General features: G+C 55.5%; 1 protein-coding gene across 1 annotated transcript in view; it reads right to left on the bottom strand.

The window, feature by feature from the left end:
• The window catches only part of SLC9A4 (solute carrier family 9 member A4), a gene marked incomplete at both ends in the record, with an annotated part of 76,864 nt that overhangs the window by 60,051 nt on the left and 2,890 nt on the right, over positions 1-13,923 (bottom strand). Inside the window, one exon of the mRNA XM_079791493.1 lies at positions 10,996-11,459. Coding sequence (XP_079647619.1) covers positions 10,996-11,459 — 464 coding nt within the window. The remainder of the gene's footprint in view (positions 1-10,995; positions 11,460-13,923) is intronic.

The raw sequence follows: 13,923 nt of genomic DNA, 5'->3' as shown, positions 1-13,923 counted from the left end.
CGACCAGCAGGCAGGCCGGCAAACCACCCATGTCCCCTCCCCCTGGCCAGTCTGACCTGACCCACCCATGCATGAATTCATGCACTGGGCCTCTAATCCTCTAATATGTATACACACACACACACACACACACACACACACACACACACTGAGTGGCCAGATTATTATGCGTTCAGAGATCATAATAATCTGGCCACTCAGTGTATGTGTGTGTGTGTGTGATATATATGTTTTGTCTTTGTCTCCTGACACAGACACAAACACGGTTGAAGTTTACTTCTTATTACTGGTTTGTTTTCATATAAAGGATTCAACTCAGAAACAGCCTGAGGTATCAGGCAAAGGGTGGGGGAGGGCGCAGACCTTCCTTCCCACCCCTGCCACACTGCCCCTCCCCCCACGCTCCACCCCTAAAAGCCATTTAAAAAAAAATCCCCATCTAATGATATGTTTTCCATTGATTTTAGAGAGTGGAAGAGAGAGAGAAAAAAACATTGATTAGTTGCCTCCATATGCATCTCAACCAGGGATCCACCCCGAAACCTGGGTATGTGCCCCACCTGGGAATGGAATCCCCCACCCTTCAGTGTACTGACAACACTCCGACCAAGGAGCTACCGGCCAGGCCGAGCTGGTGACTTCCTGAGTGACAGGTGAGAGGACCTGTTGCTATCCATATGAGGGCAACCTTACCTAAGCTTATGCTAATGAGGTGATAGCTTCAGGATGGGGGCTGGTTGCCAGAGTACCCAGTTATGGGATTTAGAAGGATGTGAATTTTGATCCCGCCCCGCCCCCTACCCCTGACCTCCAGGGAGGAGTTGAGCTGAAGATTATGAAAGGCTAATATGCAAATTGTCCCCTCGGGAATTCGACTGCTCACTATGACGTGCGCTGACCACCAGGGGGCTGTGAGGAACTAAGGGAGGCCCCTGCTGGCTGGCAGCCAGAAGGCCCCGATCGGCCCTGATTGCTGGCCAGGCCTAGGGACCCTGCCTGTGCTTGAATTTCATGCACCGGGCCTCAAATAAACACTTTGAGCTCAGGCTCAATCAAACTGGACTGAACTTTATCTCCAATCTGAAGGAGTTGGACTTCATGACCATGGTTTCCTCCCATGCTGTGAGTTTAAAACTCACTGATGACCCATTGCTGGTCCTGGTTGGTCAGGAGTGACACAGACAACCGCAGCCGGGGCCAGAACAGTGGCTCTGCCTCTGACCCATAACCTGGCCCTGATGGTACAGAGCGGGCGGGGTAGCAGGTTCTGCTGGGTACTGTTCATTACGTCCTCACAGGAAGCTGTAGAAAAGTTATCTGTCAAGTAGCTCTCCCCAAACAGCCAGATTATGGGGCTTTTCACATAATTCGGAGCGTATTTTTTCCATAGCAGGGCCCACCACGCCCTGAGAAGGTGTGTACATGTGCTGTGGGGAGGGCAGGCTGCTGACAGCCCCTGACTGCGGAAGCCTTGCCTGAGGCTGTGGGCTTTCCTGCACGGCCATAGTTTCCATCAGTGGGTTACGTGCCCTCCCAGGAGAGTTCTGTGGGTTATGTGCCCTCCCAGGAAAGCTCTGTGGGTTACGTGCCCTCCCAGGAGAGCTCTGTGGGTTACATGCCCTCCCAGGAGAGCTCTGTGGCTTGAAAGGACCATAAGAAGATCCAGAAGAGTAGGTCCTGGGTGACTGTAAGGGAGGAAGAACTTACAGAGAAAAGAGAAAAGTGAGACGTTCGGAGGTGTGGCTCCGCCAAGGCAGGGCGTGCCCGGGGCCCGGCGCTGCGCTCGGCTGGGGCAGCGCAGGCGGCCCGCGCCCACAGAGCAGCTTCCACATGCTTTGTTCTCCTGTTGACGATTCCCTAAAGCTTGAAGAGAGTTGGCTTTTCTCCGTAAGTGTGTTTTTTCAAATACACCTCCGGGGCTGCGCCTGGCTTCCTGAAGAGGGCCTCCAAACCCGCAGGCTACACGTGCGACTAGGTGAGCTCTCAGCGCCCCGGGAGCCACAGCGGCTGGGAAAGCTGGTTTATGTCATTCCCATCTCAGTCGTCTGTTTCTTCCGCCGGAAGAACATGGCCCACACACGTGCCTGCGAACCCACTGTGAGGGTTCTAGTGCCGCGGTGGCTGGCCGGTGGCCTCCGCAGGCCTCTGGGGGTGCATGGCGTGGAGCCGTGTGCAGGCTGCTGGGGAGGGGGTCTGCAGCGGACACCCAGGCGTGTGGGGACGGGGTCACCACCTTCCCAGCTGGGCAGGCTGGCAGTCAGGTCTGCCCCTCCGGGCAGGTGGGGCTCATTGCCGCCAACTCCCTTGTTCGTGGGACCTGCCAACACTGGCTGCCCTCTGCCCACGCTCCTCCCAGCTCCTCCCACCGCCTGCCTGACCCACAGCATCCCAAGCTATTCGTGTGTGTGTATCAGGCGTACACACATACACACACTCACACACTCACATGCACACAGACTTAGACCCACAAACTCATAACACGGCCCCTCCCCACCACGGACCCGAACAGCCAGCACCATAGCTCACTGCCAATGGCAGGTGTGGCGGGGGGGGGGGGGGGCGGCACACCGGCAAAGCCCGGGAAGCTGTGGCTGCTGCAGGTGCGCAGGAAAAGGTCTGGGTGCTGGGCTGGGTGGGCAGACACCTGCCGGCCCCCCCGTGGATCAGAAGCGGCCGGTGGGCCCTCCCGGCACAGGGCGAAGCTGGGGAGGCTGCGCAGCCCTGGCCTGGGTTTCGGGCTCGGTCCCACTTTGCAGCAGACGCCAGCGGATTGCCTGGTTCTGGGTCTGCCTCTCCCGGCGGGAGGCCGCCAGGCGCCTGAGTCTTAGTGCACACCTCCTCCGAATGACCCTCCGAGGTTAGAGAAACTGAGGCACAAAAGGGTGGAGCGCTTGCTCCAGGTCACACAGTTGGGGGTTCAAGCCCCCCTAGACACCGAGCTCTCACCGTCCTGGCTGGAGGAATGTGCCATCACAGAGGTGCCGGAGCATCTCACCTCCGACCCCGAGCCTGAGTAAGACGAGAGGCCACGAGAGGAAAGGAGACGCTGCCTGCGCCCCCTCACACGTGGCCAGGTGCGTGCATGGCGCTGCCCACGGGAAGGCCGAGCCGGAGCCGGCTGCTGGGCGAACGGGAGGGGGGCTGCAGTGGCTGGAGGGAGGCGGAGCCCCCAGGCCGGGCGGCAGCCCAGCCACCACATGCTCACGCTCCAGGTGCTGTTTAAGCGCCTCAGGGTAAAGACGTACATCGTACGTCCACCCTCACACAGCTACGTCCCCCCAGAACGGGACCGAGACCCAGACGGGGGGGGGGGGGGGCGGTGACCTGAAAGCCACAGCTGCAGGTCGCAGCCGGGAGGCACTGAGGCTGAGCCTCGCCGGCTCTGGGCCCCTCACTGTGCTGGGGGCGCCACTGCCGCCAGGACCCCGCGGAGGAGGGACAGGCGAGCCGCAGAGGGTTCTGAAGGAGGCTCACCCCGAGTGGCCTTCCATGCTCCTCGGGTCGCAGGCAGCTTCCCTGGCGAGCTGTGCCCAACGCCCCCTGGGCGGCACCGTCACCTGTCCTCACCGCTCCCAGGGCCCAGGCCTGGCCCTCGTCACAGCCATTGCCTGCGGCTGACCAGCGCATTCGCCTTTACATGCCCAGTGCCCAGCGCAGTGCCAGGGCAGACGGCGCCCCGCCGGGTGGGAAGGGAGGACGCTTCGCTCTCTGTACCCCCACACCCACCCCACCGCCACCCCCACCCCACCCGCCCACTGCCACCCACCCCAGCATGTAGGCTTGGGCAATTTGAAGTTCAGGGGAGGCACTTAACTCTCAGGAGGAAACAGCCCAGCTCACGGCTGCTCTGGCAAATCCACTCTCAAGCGGAGTGTCACTCTCGAGGCCAGCAGCCTCTGGGGCCTCTGCTGTTTGCGGCTCTGTCTCCTCACAGGGTCCCTGCCACCGGGACTCCTCAGCAGCGCGCAGTGCTACACGCGGCCCGTGGCGATGGGGAGCTGCTGGAGAGGAAGCCCAGGCTCCACTGGCAGCCAGGCGGCCAGAGGCTGCTGAAGGGGTGGGGAGGGCAGAGGAGAGGAGAGTGAAGACACTCCAGCATCAGGGGCTGGGACTTGGGATCCAGCGCAGCAATAAGCATGCATCTTGGAGGGCAAGTCGGACAGAGGGTAAGGCTCACGCTGGCTGGTGTGGCTCAGCGGATAGAGTGTCAGCCTGCGGACTGAAGGGTCCCGGGTTCGATTCCGGTCAAGGGAATGTACCGGTTGTGGCTTGAACTCCGGCCCTGGTCATGGCACATGTGGAGGCAACCAATCCATTTGTCTCTCTACATCAATGTTTCTCGCTGTCTCTCCCCCTCCTTTCCGCACTCTCTAAGAATCAATGGAAAAGTGTCCTGGGGTGAGGATTAACAAAACACAAAAACAAAGAAAGAAAGAAAGAAAGAAAGAAAGAAAGAAAGAAGGAAGGAAGGAAGGAAGGAAGGAAGGAAGGAAGGAAGGAAGGAAGGAAGAAAGAAAGAAAGAAAGAAAGAAAGAAAGAAAGAAAGAAAGAAAGAAGAAAGAAAGAAAGAAAGAAAGAAAGAAGAAAAGAAAGAAAGAAAGAAAGAAAGAAAGAAGAAAGAAAGAAAGAAAGAAGGAAAGAAAGAAGAAAGAAAGAAAGAAAGAAAGAAAGAAAGAAAGAAAGAAAGAAAGAAGGAAAGAAAGAAAGAAAGAAAGAAGGTAAGAGAAAGAAAGAAAGAAAGAAAGAAAGAAAGAAAGAAAGAAAGAAAGAAAGAAAGAAGGAAAGAAAGAAAGAAAGAAAGAAGGAAAGAAACAAAACCAAAGGTTACACTGTCTCTGCTCGGAGCCGCCCTCTCACTGCTGGCGGGGAAGAGCGAGGGCAGCTCTTCAGTGTGTGTTGGACACAGAGCCACACGGAAGTCACATGCGATACATTAAGTGACTTCTCTGCCCGAGGCCTGGCAGTTCGTGCCCCTCCAGACTCTCTCTCACCCCCTTCCTAGAGGATGGACTGCAGGCGGGAGGGAGAGGGCGTGGGGCAGCAGTTGGGGCAGAGTCTCTGCAGCCCGGGTGCCGCGCCAGATCTCAGCCGGCCCACTGGGCCCTTTGGACTGTCAGAGAGTGAGCGAGGGGAGAGGGAGGGGCTTTACAGAAACTCTGGCTTATTCAGCAGCCGGATCCAGGGAAACCAAGAAGGAGCGTGAGGACAGTCTGCCCCATGAACGATGTGGCTCCACAGTGAACAGCAGGTGCTGTGAAGAGAACACGGCCACCATGCCAGTCCGCGAGCTGGCCCGGAGCAGTCACGCTGCTGGCCTGGCCTCTCCCTGGCGGAGAGCTCAGTGTGGGCTCCAGGGGCTCTGTGAGCTAGCTTATATCAGCATGTCGCTTTCACAGAAAGGCAGAGACTCAGCGTCTTTCCAGGGCCGACACACTGGATGTGGCCAAGCCAGGCAGTTCTGCCGTGGACAGAGCGCTGCTGCACCAAGTGGATGTGAGCCCCGCCTCCCTGTCAGCACCACTGGCTGTTCCCCCCCCCCCCCGCCCCCCGCCAGGGCCCTGAGTGGAAAGTCAAAAGGCAGGGAGGGTCTCCAGTGGGTAACCGCTGAGGTCCCCCAGCAATAACCAAAGGAAGAGATTGGGACCAGGCGGCCCAGAGCACTGTGCTGTCTGTCACTGGCTGGAACTTTGTCCTCATTCAGTTTATTTTAACTTACTTTGCTTTCTCCATCTGTGAAATGCGGGTATGATTCATCCTCAGAGTAACATGTGAAGATTCAATATAATAACCGGTGTGAAGGTGACGCGACAGGCCAGGAGCTAATGCTCCTTCCTTCCCGCTGTGCTGGTGCCGTGCGATCAGCTGGAGACACTAGCTATTTGTAAGCAATGGGTTCGTCTCTGCTCCCTTCGCCCACAATTAAGAGTAAGTTCTGGTGATAAGAGTCAAACAAAACACTGAGCAGGAGGGAGAAGCCAGCGGGAGGAGAGGCCGGAGGGTCCGTTTGGTAAGATGATGGCAGTTCTGCAGGAGCCCCTTCTCCCGGTGAGAAGGCCGCTCTTGGTGCACACACATCTGAGCGCTGTCGCATGGAACCACAATCACAGGCCGCCCGGGTGACTCAGACTGCGGAAGGGCCTGCTGTGACCGCGGCCTGGGAAGGCTCCCTCCCCGTGGAAGGGCGAGGCCAGCTTCGCTCACCAGGCAGCTGGGCCGCATTACTACCGGCTGCGCCCACATTAGCTGCTTTCTAATCTGCCCTGGCTGCTCGACCCGCAGGAACGCCGGCCGGCGCACGCTGCACATCCCTGTGCTGTGGGCGACCGAGGGCACCCCAGTGGTGCGTGGGCAATCTCTGAGCCAGGACGTTGGCCCCGGAGGTCAGGGCAGTGCCCTGGGCACTTTGCTAGTAAATTGTCATTTAAAGATTGTCCAAGTGGAAGCAATTAAACTTTGGAAAGTCAAACAGATGTTGCTAGAAAAACAAAGCAAGGGAAGCCCAGCTGCGACTGGTTGTCCGTGTTGATCCCAAGGGAGGCTGGCCCAGGGCGGCACCGGCCACGGAGGCAAAGGCTCCCCTGCGGTGACGGGGCTCCTTCTCAGCACCAGCGTGCAGGCCCGTCCACTGGGGCGCAGGGAGCCCCCCTTATGAGGGAAGGCTGAGATGAGAAGTTACTCGACGGCAGCCCAGCGCGGCCTGAGGCTGTCACTCGGGGGGTTGCCCGTGGAGGGGGTTCCAGCGAACTAGGCGCCCGAAGAGCTTAGACGTCAGTGACAGACGAGGACATCTGGGAGAATCACTATGAAATGAACACACCAGGCCTCGCAGCAAAGTCCCAGCGGAGGACACTCACTCCACGGTAACAAGACGGAAATGTGAAAGTAGCCGAGGGAGAAGGTGCGGAGCGGCTCAGAGACTCAGCGCCCCTCCAAGGAGGTCCTCCTTCCACACAGACCTCACTCAGCCAGAGCAGCGGCTCTCCAGGCGAGCTGCACACACAGACCCCAAGTTCCCTCCCTGAGAGCCTGGGCCACAGGTCCGGGTGGGCGGGCCCTCCGAGGAGTCATGCTGAGGGCCCAGGGCCGCACTGGGCAAAGGGCACATCTGTGGGCGCCTGGAGCCCCGGCTCCCTAGCAACTTCCCGACACCTGGGCTCTCAGGGACCTTGTCCAGCGGGAAAGTGGGCGCAGGCTGGCGACTCTGGTACTCTGTTCATCGGCTAAAGATCGTGCTTATGAATAAATAAATTCCCTTCCCACCTCACGGCGCTACCTGCGGAATCCACCCGCAAAGCTCGGGCTACTTCTCAAGAGCTTCTGTTCCCCCACACTTTCTAGTTTTGGGAAGTAAGTCCTCAGGATAAAATGCTATGTGACGGGTGACTGAATAAGGAATTGTAAAGGGGAAATAGAAAACAGTATGGCTGCCTGTCTTTTGGCTAGGCACAATCCTAAGCAAGGTAAGAACCCCAAGGCAATGAAGGAATGCTTCAGTTAGATTTGACCTTATAAAAATTTAAACCTTGTATAGAATAATGGATACCATAATTTTAAAAAATAACAGAATGGGAGGAAATGCTTGATTTTTATGCAATATTGAGGAGTTTAAAATGCAAATAATTTAATGAGTTCTTACAAATCAATCCTATCTAATAAAGAAGGAATATGCTAATTGACCACACCCTCACAAAGATGGTGGCACCCACAGCCAATAAGGAGAGGATATGCTAATTAACTGCCACGCCCTCAAAGATGGTGGCACCCACAGCCAATAAAGAGGGGATATGCTAATTAACTGCCACGCCTTCAAAGATGGCAGCGCCCACAGCCACAAGATGGCGGTGTCCAGTCCCCTCAGCCCCGCCAGGGTGGCAGGTGGTGCGGTATGGCTGGGCCCACCACCAGGGGTGTCTGGTCACTCTGTGTGCCTGCCTTCAGAGTCCCCCAGTCCCCTTAGCCCCTCAGCTGCCCAGGGCTGGCCTGAGGCACAGGCAAGCCTCAGATGGTGGCTTCCCAGTCACCCAAGGCTGCCCGAGGCTCAGGTAACCAGGGCCAGTTGAGGCTTGCGCTGCTGGCAGTGGCAGCAGCAGAGGGGTGATAGGAGTGTTACCTTCCCCTGATTGCCGGGTTGACTCCCGCCCCTGAGGGCTCCTAGACTGTGAGAGGGGGCAGGCTTGGCTGAGGGACGCCCCCTCCAGTGCATGAATTTTTATACAACGGGCCTCTAGTTAAATATAAAAACAATAAACAGTCCCCAAGAAAAATCGACAACACTCAATATTTGCGATATACTTATAAAAATTACCTGTAGTTTCTATGAAATTCAAATTTAATTGGGTGTCCTGTATTGTTTTAAATATGGCAACCCCCAAAGAGTAAAGCTTCCAATTTTCAGCATGAGAAACAATCACCCACAACCACTGGAAAGATGCTGCCACGCGCCACAGGCGAACGCCGGCAGGAGCTCCCTCTGCTCGTCAGGCTGGGAAACATGAAGAAAACATGCCCCTTGTTGATGCGACGCCAGGAAACATGCTCAGTGCACTGTCTGCAGAAATGTAAGGTCTCTACCTTCCGAAAAACATTTGCAGCCGTGGTGTAAGAGCTAATATTGCATTCTACCTTGACACGTGCTAAAACATGGAGGGTCTCCAGTGGGTAACCGCAAGGCCCTCCCCGCTCTGACCCTGTGGATGAGGTCCCCCAGCAATAACCTTCCTATAGAGGGGACCAGGCACAGCTCCTGCGTCTCCCTGAGTGGTGGGTTCCAGCCCCCGTTAGCCGGTGGACTTCTTCAAACAACAAACCTCATCGTCCATGGGAGCCAGGAGGCAGCCTCCTCTCAGCACTACTCAGCCTGCCTCTCACACCCCACTGTGGCCCTGCGTGTGTGCCCGTGGCCCTGCGTGTGTGCCCGTGGCTCTGCATGTGTGCTCGTGGCCCTGTGTGTGTGCTCGTGGCCCTGTGTGTGTGCCCGTGGCCCTGCGTGTGTGCTCGTGGCCCTGTGTGTGTGCTCGTGGCCCTGTGTGTGTGCCCGTGGCCCTGCGTGTGTGCCCGTGGCCTTGTGTGTGTGTGCCCGTGGCTCTGTGTGTGTGCCCGTGGCCTTGTGTGTGTGCCCGTGGCCCTGCGTGTGTGCCCGTGGCCTTGTGTGTGTGCCCGTGGCTCTGTGTGTGTGCCCGTGGCCTTGTGTGTGTGCCCGTGGCCCTGCGTGTGTGCTCGTGGCCCTGTGTGTGTGCTCGTGGCCCTGCGTGTGTGCCCGTGGCCTTGTGTGTGTGCCCGTGGCCCTGCGTGTGTGCCCGTGGCCCTGCGTGTGTGCCCGTGGCCCTGCGTGTGTGCCCGTGGCCCTGTGTGTGTGCCCGTGGCCCTGCGTGTGTGCCTGTGGCCCTGTGTGTGTGCCTGTGGCCCTGCGTGTGTGCCCGTGGCCCTGCGTGTGTGCCCGTGGCCCTGTGTGTGTGCCCGTGGCTCTGTGTGTGTGCCCGTGGCCCTGTGTGTGTGCCTGTGGCCTTGTGTGTGTGCCCGTGGCCCTGCGTGTGTGCCCGTGGCCCTGCGTGTGTGCCTGTGGCCTTGTGTGTGTGCCCGTGGCCCTGTGTGTGTGCCTGTGGCCTTGTGTGTGTGCTCGTGGCCCTGTATGTGTACCCGTGGCTCTGTGTGTGTGCTCGTGGCCCTGTGTGTGTGCCCGTGGCCCTGCGTGTGTGCCCGTGGCCCTGCGTGTGTGCCTGTGGCCCCATGTGTATGGCCCATGGCCCTGCGTGTGTGTGTACCCTCCTCCCTAGTCTTTATTGAGCTCATCTGGCCAGGATTACCTGTCATTCCCTGACAGGAGTGGGGTCCCTCCCTCATCAATCAGACAAAGAAGTGGTGATTAAAACAGCAGCATCTTAAAAATTTTTTTAATGTACCTACTTTTTACCCCAGAGATGTCACTTCCTAGAACCTGTGAAAGCAAAAATATAACGTGATCTTACCCAATGTATGTAAGATAACATATGTCTACATGTGTATTGGGTTGTTTCATCCAGGGCGAGAAGAGGGCACTGGAGGCTTGGTGCCTTTAGCTGTATAATTTGTATGGTTTGACTTTCACACTGAAAATCATTCTAGTTTTACTTATGTGATGTGCTACAAATTTCAAAATAAGAGAAGTGTATCAAAGTATACACAAAAATCTCAGACTAACAACTGGTGAAAGTTTGCAGTAACATAAGAGACTGAGCAATGGGAGGGCTAGTCCGGAACATTCTAGCACCTGCAGCCACGGGCATCTCTGGGCCTTGATGTCTGAGCTAGTCTCAGTCCTTCTGGCTCCTCTCCAAGGGCTCCTGAGCAAAACCCTGCTCTCACATTTCCCGAACGCCTGCAGTCCTCACTGTCACATAAGGGGCACGTTTCACGGCCCTCTGTCACCTCTCTCATTCACTGGCACATCGCATGCAGCATGACAAGGTACTTAGCACACAGAGCCTGCGGTGAGCCTGCAGTGAGCAATCCCGGAAAAGCCTTTAGCAAGTTTCTGTTTGCACAGTGATACACTGAGTTTAACTACAGAACGATTTGTTCTCTCTCCTTTTCCACTCTTTAAAGAAGCTAGTTGGGCCCAACCTGTATGAACCAGAAGGTCATAGTTTGATTTCTGGTCAAGGGCACATGCCTGGGCTGCAGGCTGGATCCCCAGTGGGGGGCGTGCAGGAGGCAGCCGATCAATGATTCTCTCTCATCATTGATGTTTCTATCTCTCCCTTTCCCTGCCTCTCTCAGATCAATAAAACTATATGAAAAAATGAAAAAGAAGCTAGTTGGGAATTGAATGGCAAGCAGTGTTAGTGAGCAGTCATCCTAAGGAATGTCACCTAAACTTGGGCCACCTGCACTGGCCAAAGCCAATCTCTGTCCTGCCTGGGCTCAGGCCTGCTCAGCCCTCTCCATTAGCCCTGGACTCAGTCTCCTGGCGCCTGCCCACCAGAGCCCCGCTCCCGGGGACATGCCCGGCCACCTCACCACACTGATGCCATCATTGAGAAGGGCCTCCCCGAAGATCATCATGTACAGCGGCTCGTTCACGCGCGCCTCCTCGAACACAGCCAGCACTGCCACCGGGTCCACGGCGGAGATCAGGCTGCCGAACAGCAGGTTCTGAAGCAGGTTGACGTCGCTGAGGCCAAAGGCCTTGATCTGGCAGATGAGGTAGAGGGAGAGGCCGATGCCCACGGCGTTGACCAGGGCCCCCAGGCCTGCCCACCACAGGATGGAGCCGATGTTCTCAAAGAAGGGCCGGGTGGGCATGAAGTAGCCGCCCTCCAGGACAATGGGAGGGAGGAGGTACAGGAAGTAGATGTTGGAGTCCATGACCGGAGGCGATTTGTGGTCAGTGCCAAAAATGATGGCCCCCACCAGGGCCCCCACAATGATGAGCAGGCAGCTTTCCGGCATGAGGCCTGGCAGCCTGTGGTGGAGGTGGAAGCCTGGGGAAGAGCAGAGGCCACAGTTAGCTGCTTGCTACCGAGACCCCAGGAGATGGTGCGCAAGGGCTCTACAGCCACGCATATGGCTCCGGCGCCAGCTGGCCGCGCTCTCTGTGCGGCAGGACCTGGGCGCGGTGGGGGCTTACACAGGACCACGTGCTTCACATGCCAGCCCAGCACGGGCTGTGGAATCAGTGTTCTAGGCAGCAGTCACCCCTTCGTCCTTCCTGCTCCCCCATTTGACAGGACTGAGCACTGGAGAGAAGAGGAGAGAAGCAGGTGGGCCTGTTTGTGCTCATGCAAAACCGCCTTCAAGGCTCATGCAGAGTCTTTTCTGTCGCCTGACCCTCAGCTTGTTCCAAACTGACCTCATCTCACTTCCCTCTCCTCCAAACAAAGTAACAAAAGGTAAGTCCTTTATTCCCCTTATTTAATCAAGGACATTGCCATTCACTCAGTCACTTAAGGGGAAATCAAGTCGCATTCTCATGACCCCCCATTACTTTTGCCCCTTTATTTAATCAGCTGCCTATTTCATCAGTAACGTCTCTCTTCAGCTGCCCCTGCAGTCCATCCCCTTCCCTCCAATCCCACAGCCACCACCTCTGCTCAGCACTGCCCCTTCCTTCTTCTAATTACTGCCTTATCCTCCTGACCTTCTTTCTCCCCTCAACCCCCGCTCACCCCCTCCTGCCGCCAGGGGACTTCCCTACACCACGTGTATCTGATGGCCCCATTCCCCACCTGGTATGTGAGGGTACACACACATCTCAAGGGTTTGAAACTGAGGGTTTTTGTTAAGCATCCCTGCTAACCACCCACGGGGAAGTACTGGGAGGTGCAGGACCTAACACGTTTTCTACAATTCCAACCGTTGACAACACTTTAGAAATAAGACATTAACAAATAATAAGAAAACAACAACAAAATGTGTAAGTATACAACTAAATACACATTGAGACGGGCAGCAGACAGGATGGGCAGCCAGGGCGTAGCACGTCACCCTGGGGCTCTCTCGGAATCACCGTCCCACAGGCAGCCACACACCTTTGCACCTGCGGCCCCTCGCATCTTCTCACCCTGTTGTTGCTGCCTGAATTGTCCTTTGTTAAAATTTTTTGGTCCTGCTCAATCTTTGAGGTTAAGCTTTTCCTCATCTCTTCTAAAAAGAAATAATATGTCTTCCCCTGAATTATTATAAAATTTCATACATACTGGTCTGACAACAATGATCCCTTTCCACTATTTTTGTGTGCATGCTTAACTCCCCTACTAAACTCCAAGCTTCTCAGCCTGAGGCAGAATGGCAGACATCTTTACATCTGCCAATGCGCCCCCCCCCCCCCAGGTGTCTATGGCACAGTGGCCCGCCGCCTGCTGGAAGAATCACGTGTATAAGGGAATGGGTGGGCAGGCTGCATGTTTGTGAGAAAAGTTTTTACATGGTAAGTAGAAGTTGAACAGGCTGTTGGAGAATGCTTATGACTCACATAGACAAAATGGAAGATATTTCAGGCTGGGAGAATGCCAAGAGAAAAATAGAGAGATAGGAATGGCCCAGCCAGATATGTTTGATTCATTGAGGGCACCCACCTGGCTGGGGCAAATTTGGAATTGGGAAGAGCATAGGAAAAAGATGCTCTGATGATTTTGAGCCAAATAATGGGGGCCTTGAATTCAAGGTTAAGGAGTGTAGCTTTTCTCCCATAGACCATGGGGAGCCATTGAATGTCTCCTTAGGAATATTTTAGGGTCAGCCATCCAAGGAGCATGTGCATTTCCCTGACCATAACTTTGAACTTCTCCATTCACTATAGCAGGCTGGTTAATACAAGGGCACATTATTAGCATCAAGAGACATTATCCCAGACCACACACTTAGTCCACTGGCTTCAAAACCAGCGTAAGGTCTCCTTCTAAAATCCTGCTCTCTCTGTTTCTGAAGAGAACTTTCTCCTCCTCTTCCCTCCTCCTCCCCTTCCTCCTCTTCTTCTTGTAGTGCTTATTTCAACCACATTGAACTTTCTAAATGTGAGAGAGGTGGAAGAGTCCCTATGCAGTGTTATTAGGCCCTCTGTCTCCCCAGTTCGGCCCTGCTTTCTGCACTCCAGTGTCCTGAGATGGATGCAGCATGCCCTACCTTCAGCGCGTGCACCTGCCCCGCCCGGGGGAGGCGCCTGCACGCAGGGCCCCAGAGGCAGTGCTGCCTGTCCATCACTCCAGAGCTTTCTCCCCTTCATGACAACAATAGAGTCAGTCACTTGAGAATTTTTAGTTTTAGTGACTGAAACTTAAATAACAATGTCCTACCTACAAGCCAAAGAGAGTTCTCCATTCCATTCTGCCCAGATATTCAGGACATCCTTCTATAAACTTACAAGAAGTGGAACTGAAATAAAAGATGAACAAGTCTGAGGTGACTTTGTATTATCTTTGTTCTATAATATCATACTTTACAACGTGC

Source organism: Cnephaeus nilssonii, assembly GCF_951640355.1.
Source record: "Cnephaeus nilssonii genome assembly, chromosome: 15".
In the NCBI taxonomy this organism is placed as follows: domain Eukaryota; kingdom Metazoa; phylum Chordata; class Mammalia; order Chiroptera; family Vespertilionidae; genus Cnephaeus; species Cnephaeus nilssonii.
The sequence above is the reverse complement of the archived record's forward strand: the minus strand, read 5'-3'. Positions and strand labels throughout refer to the sequence as shown.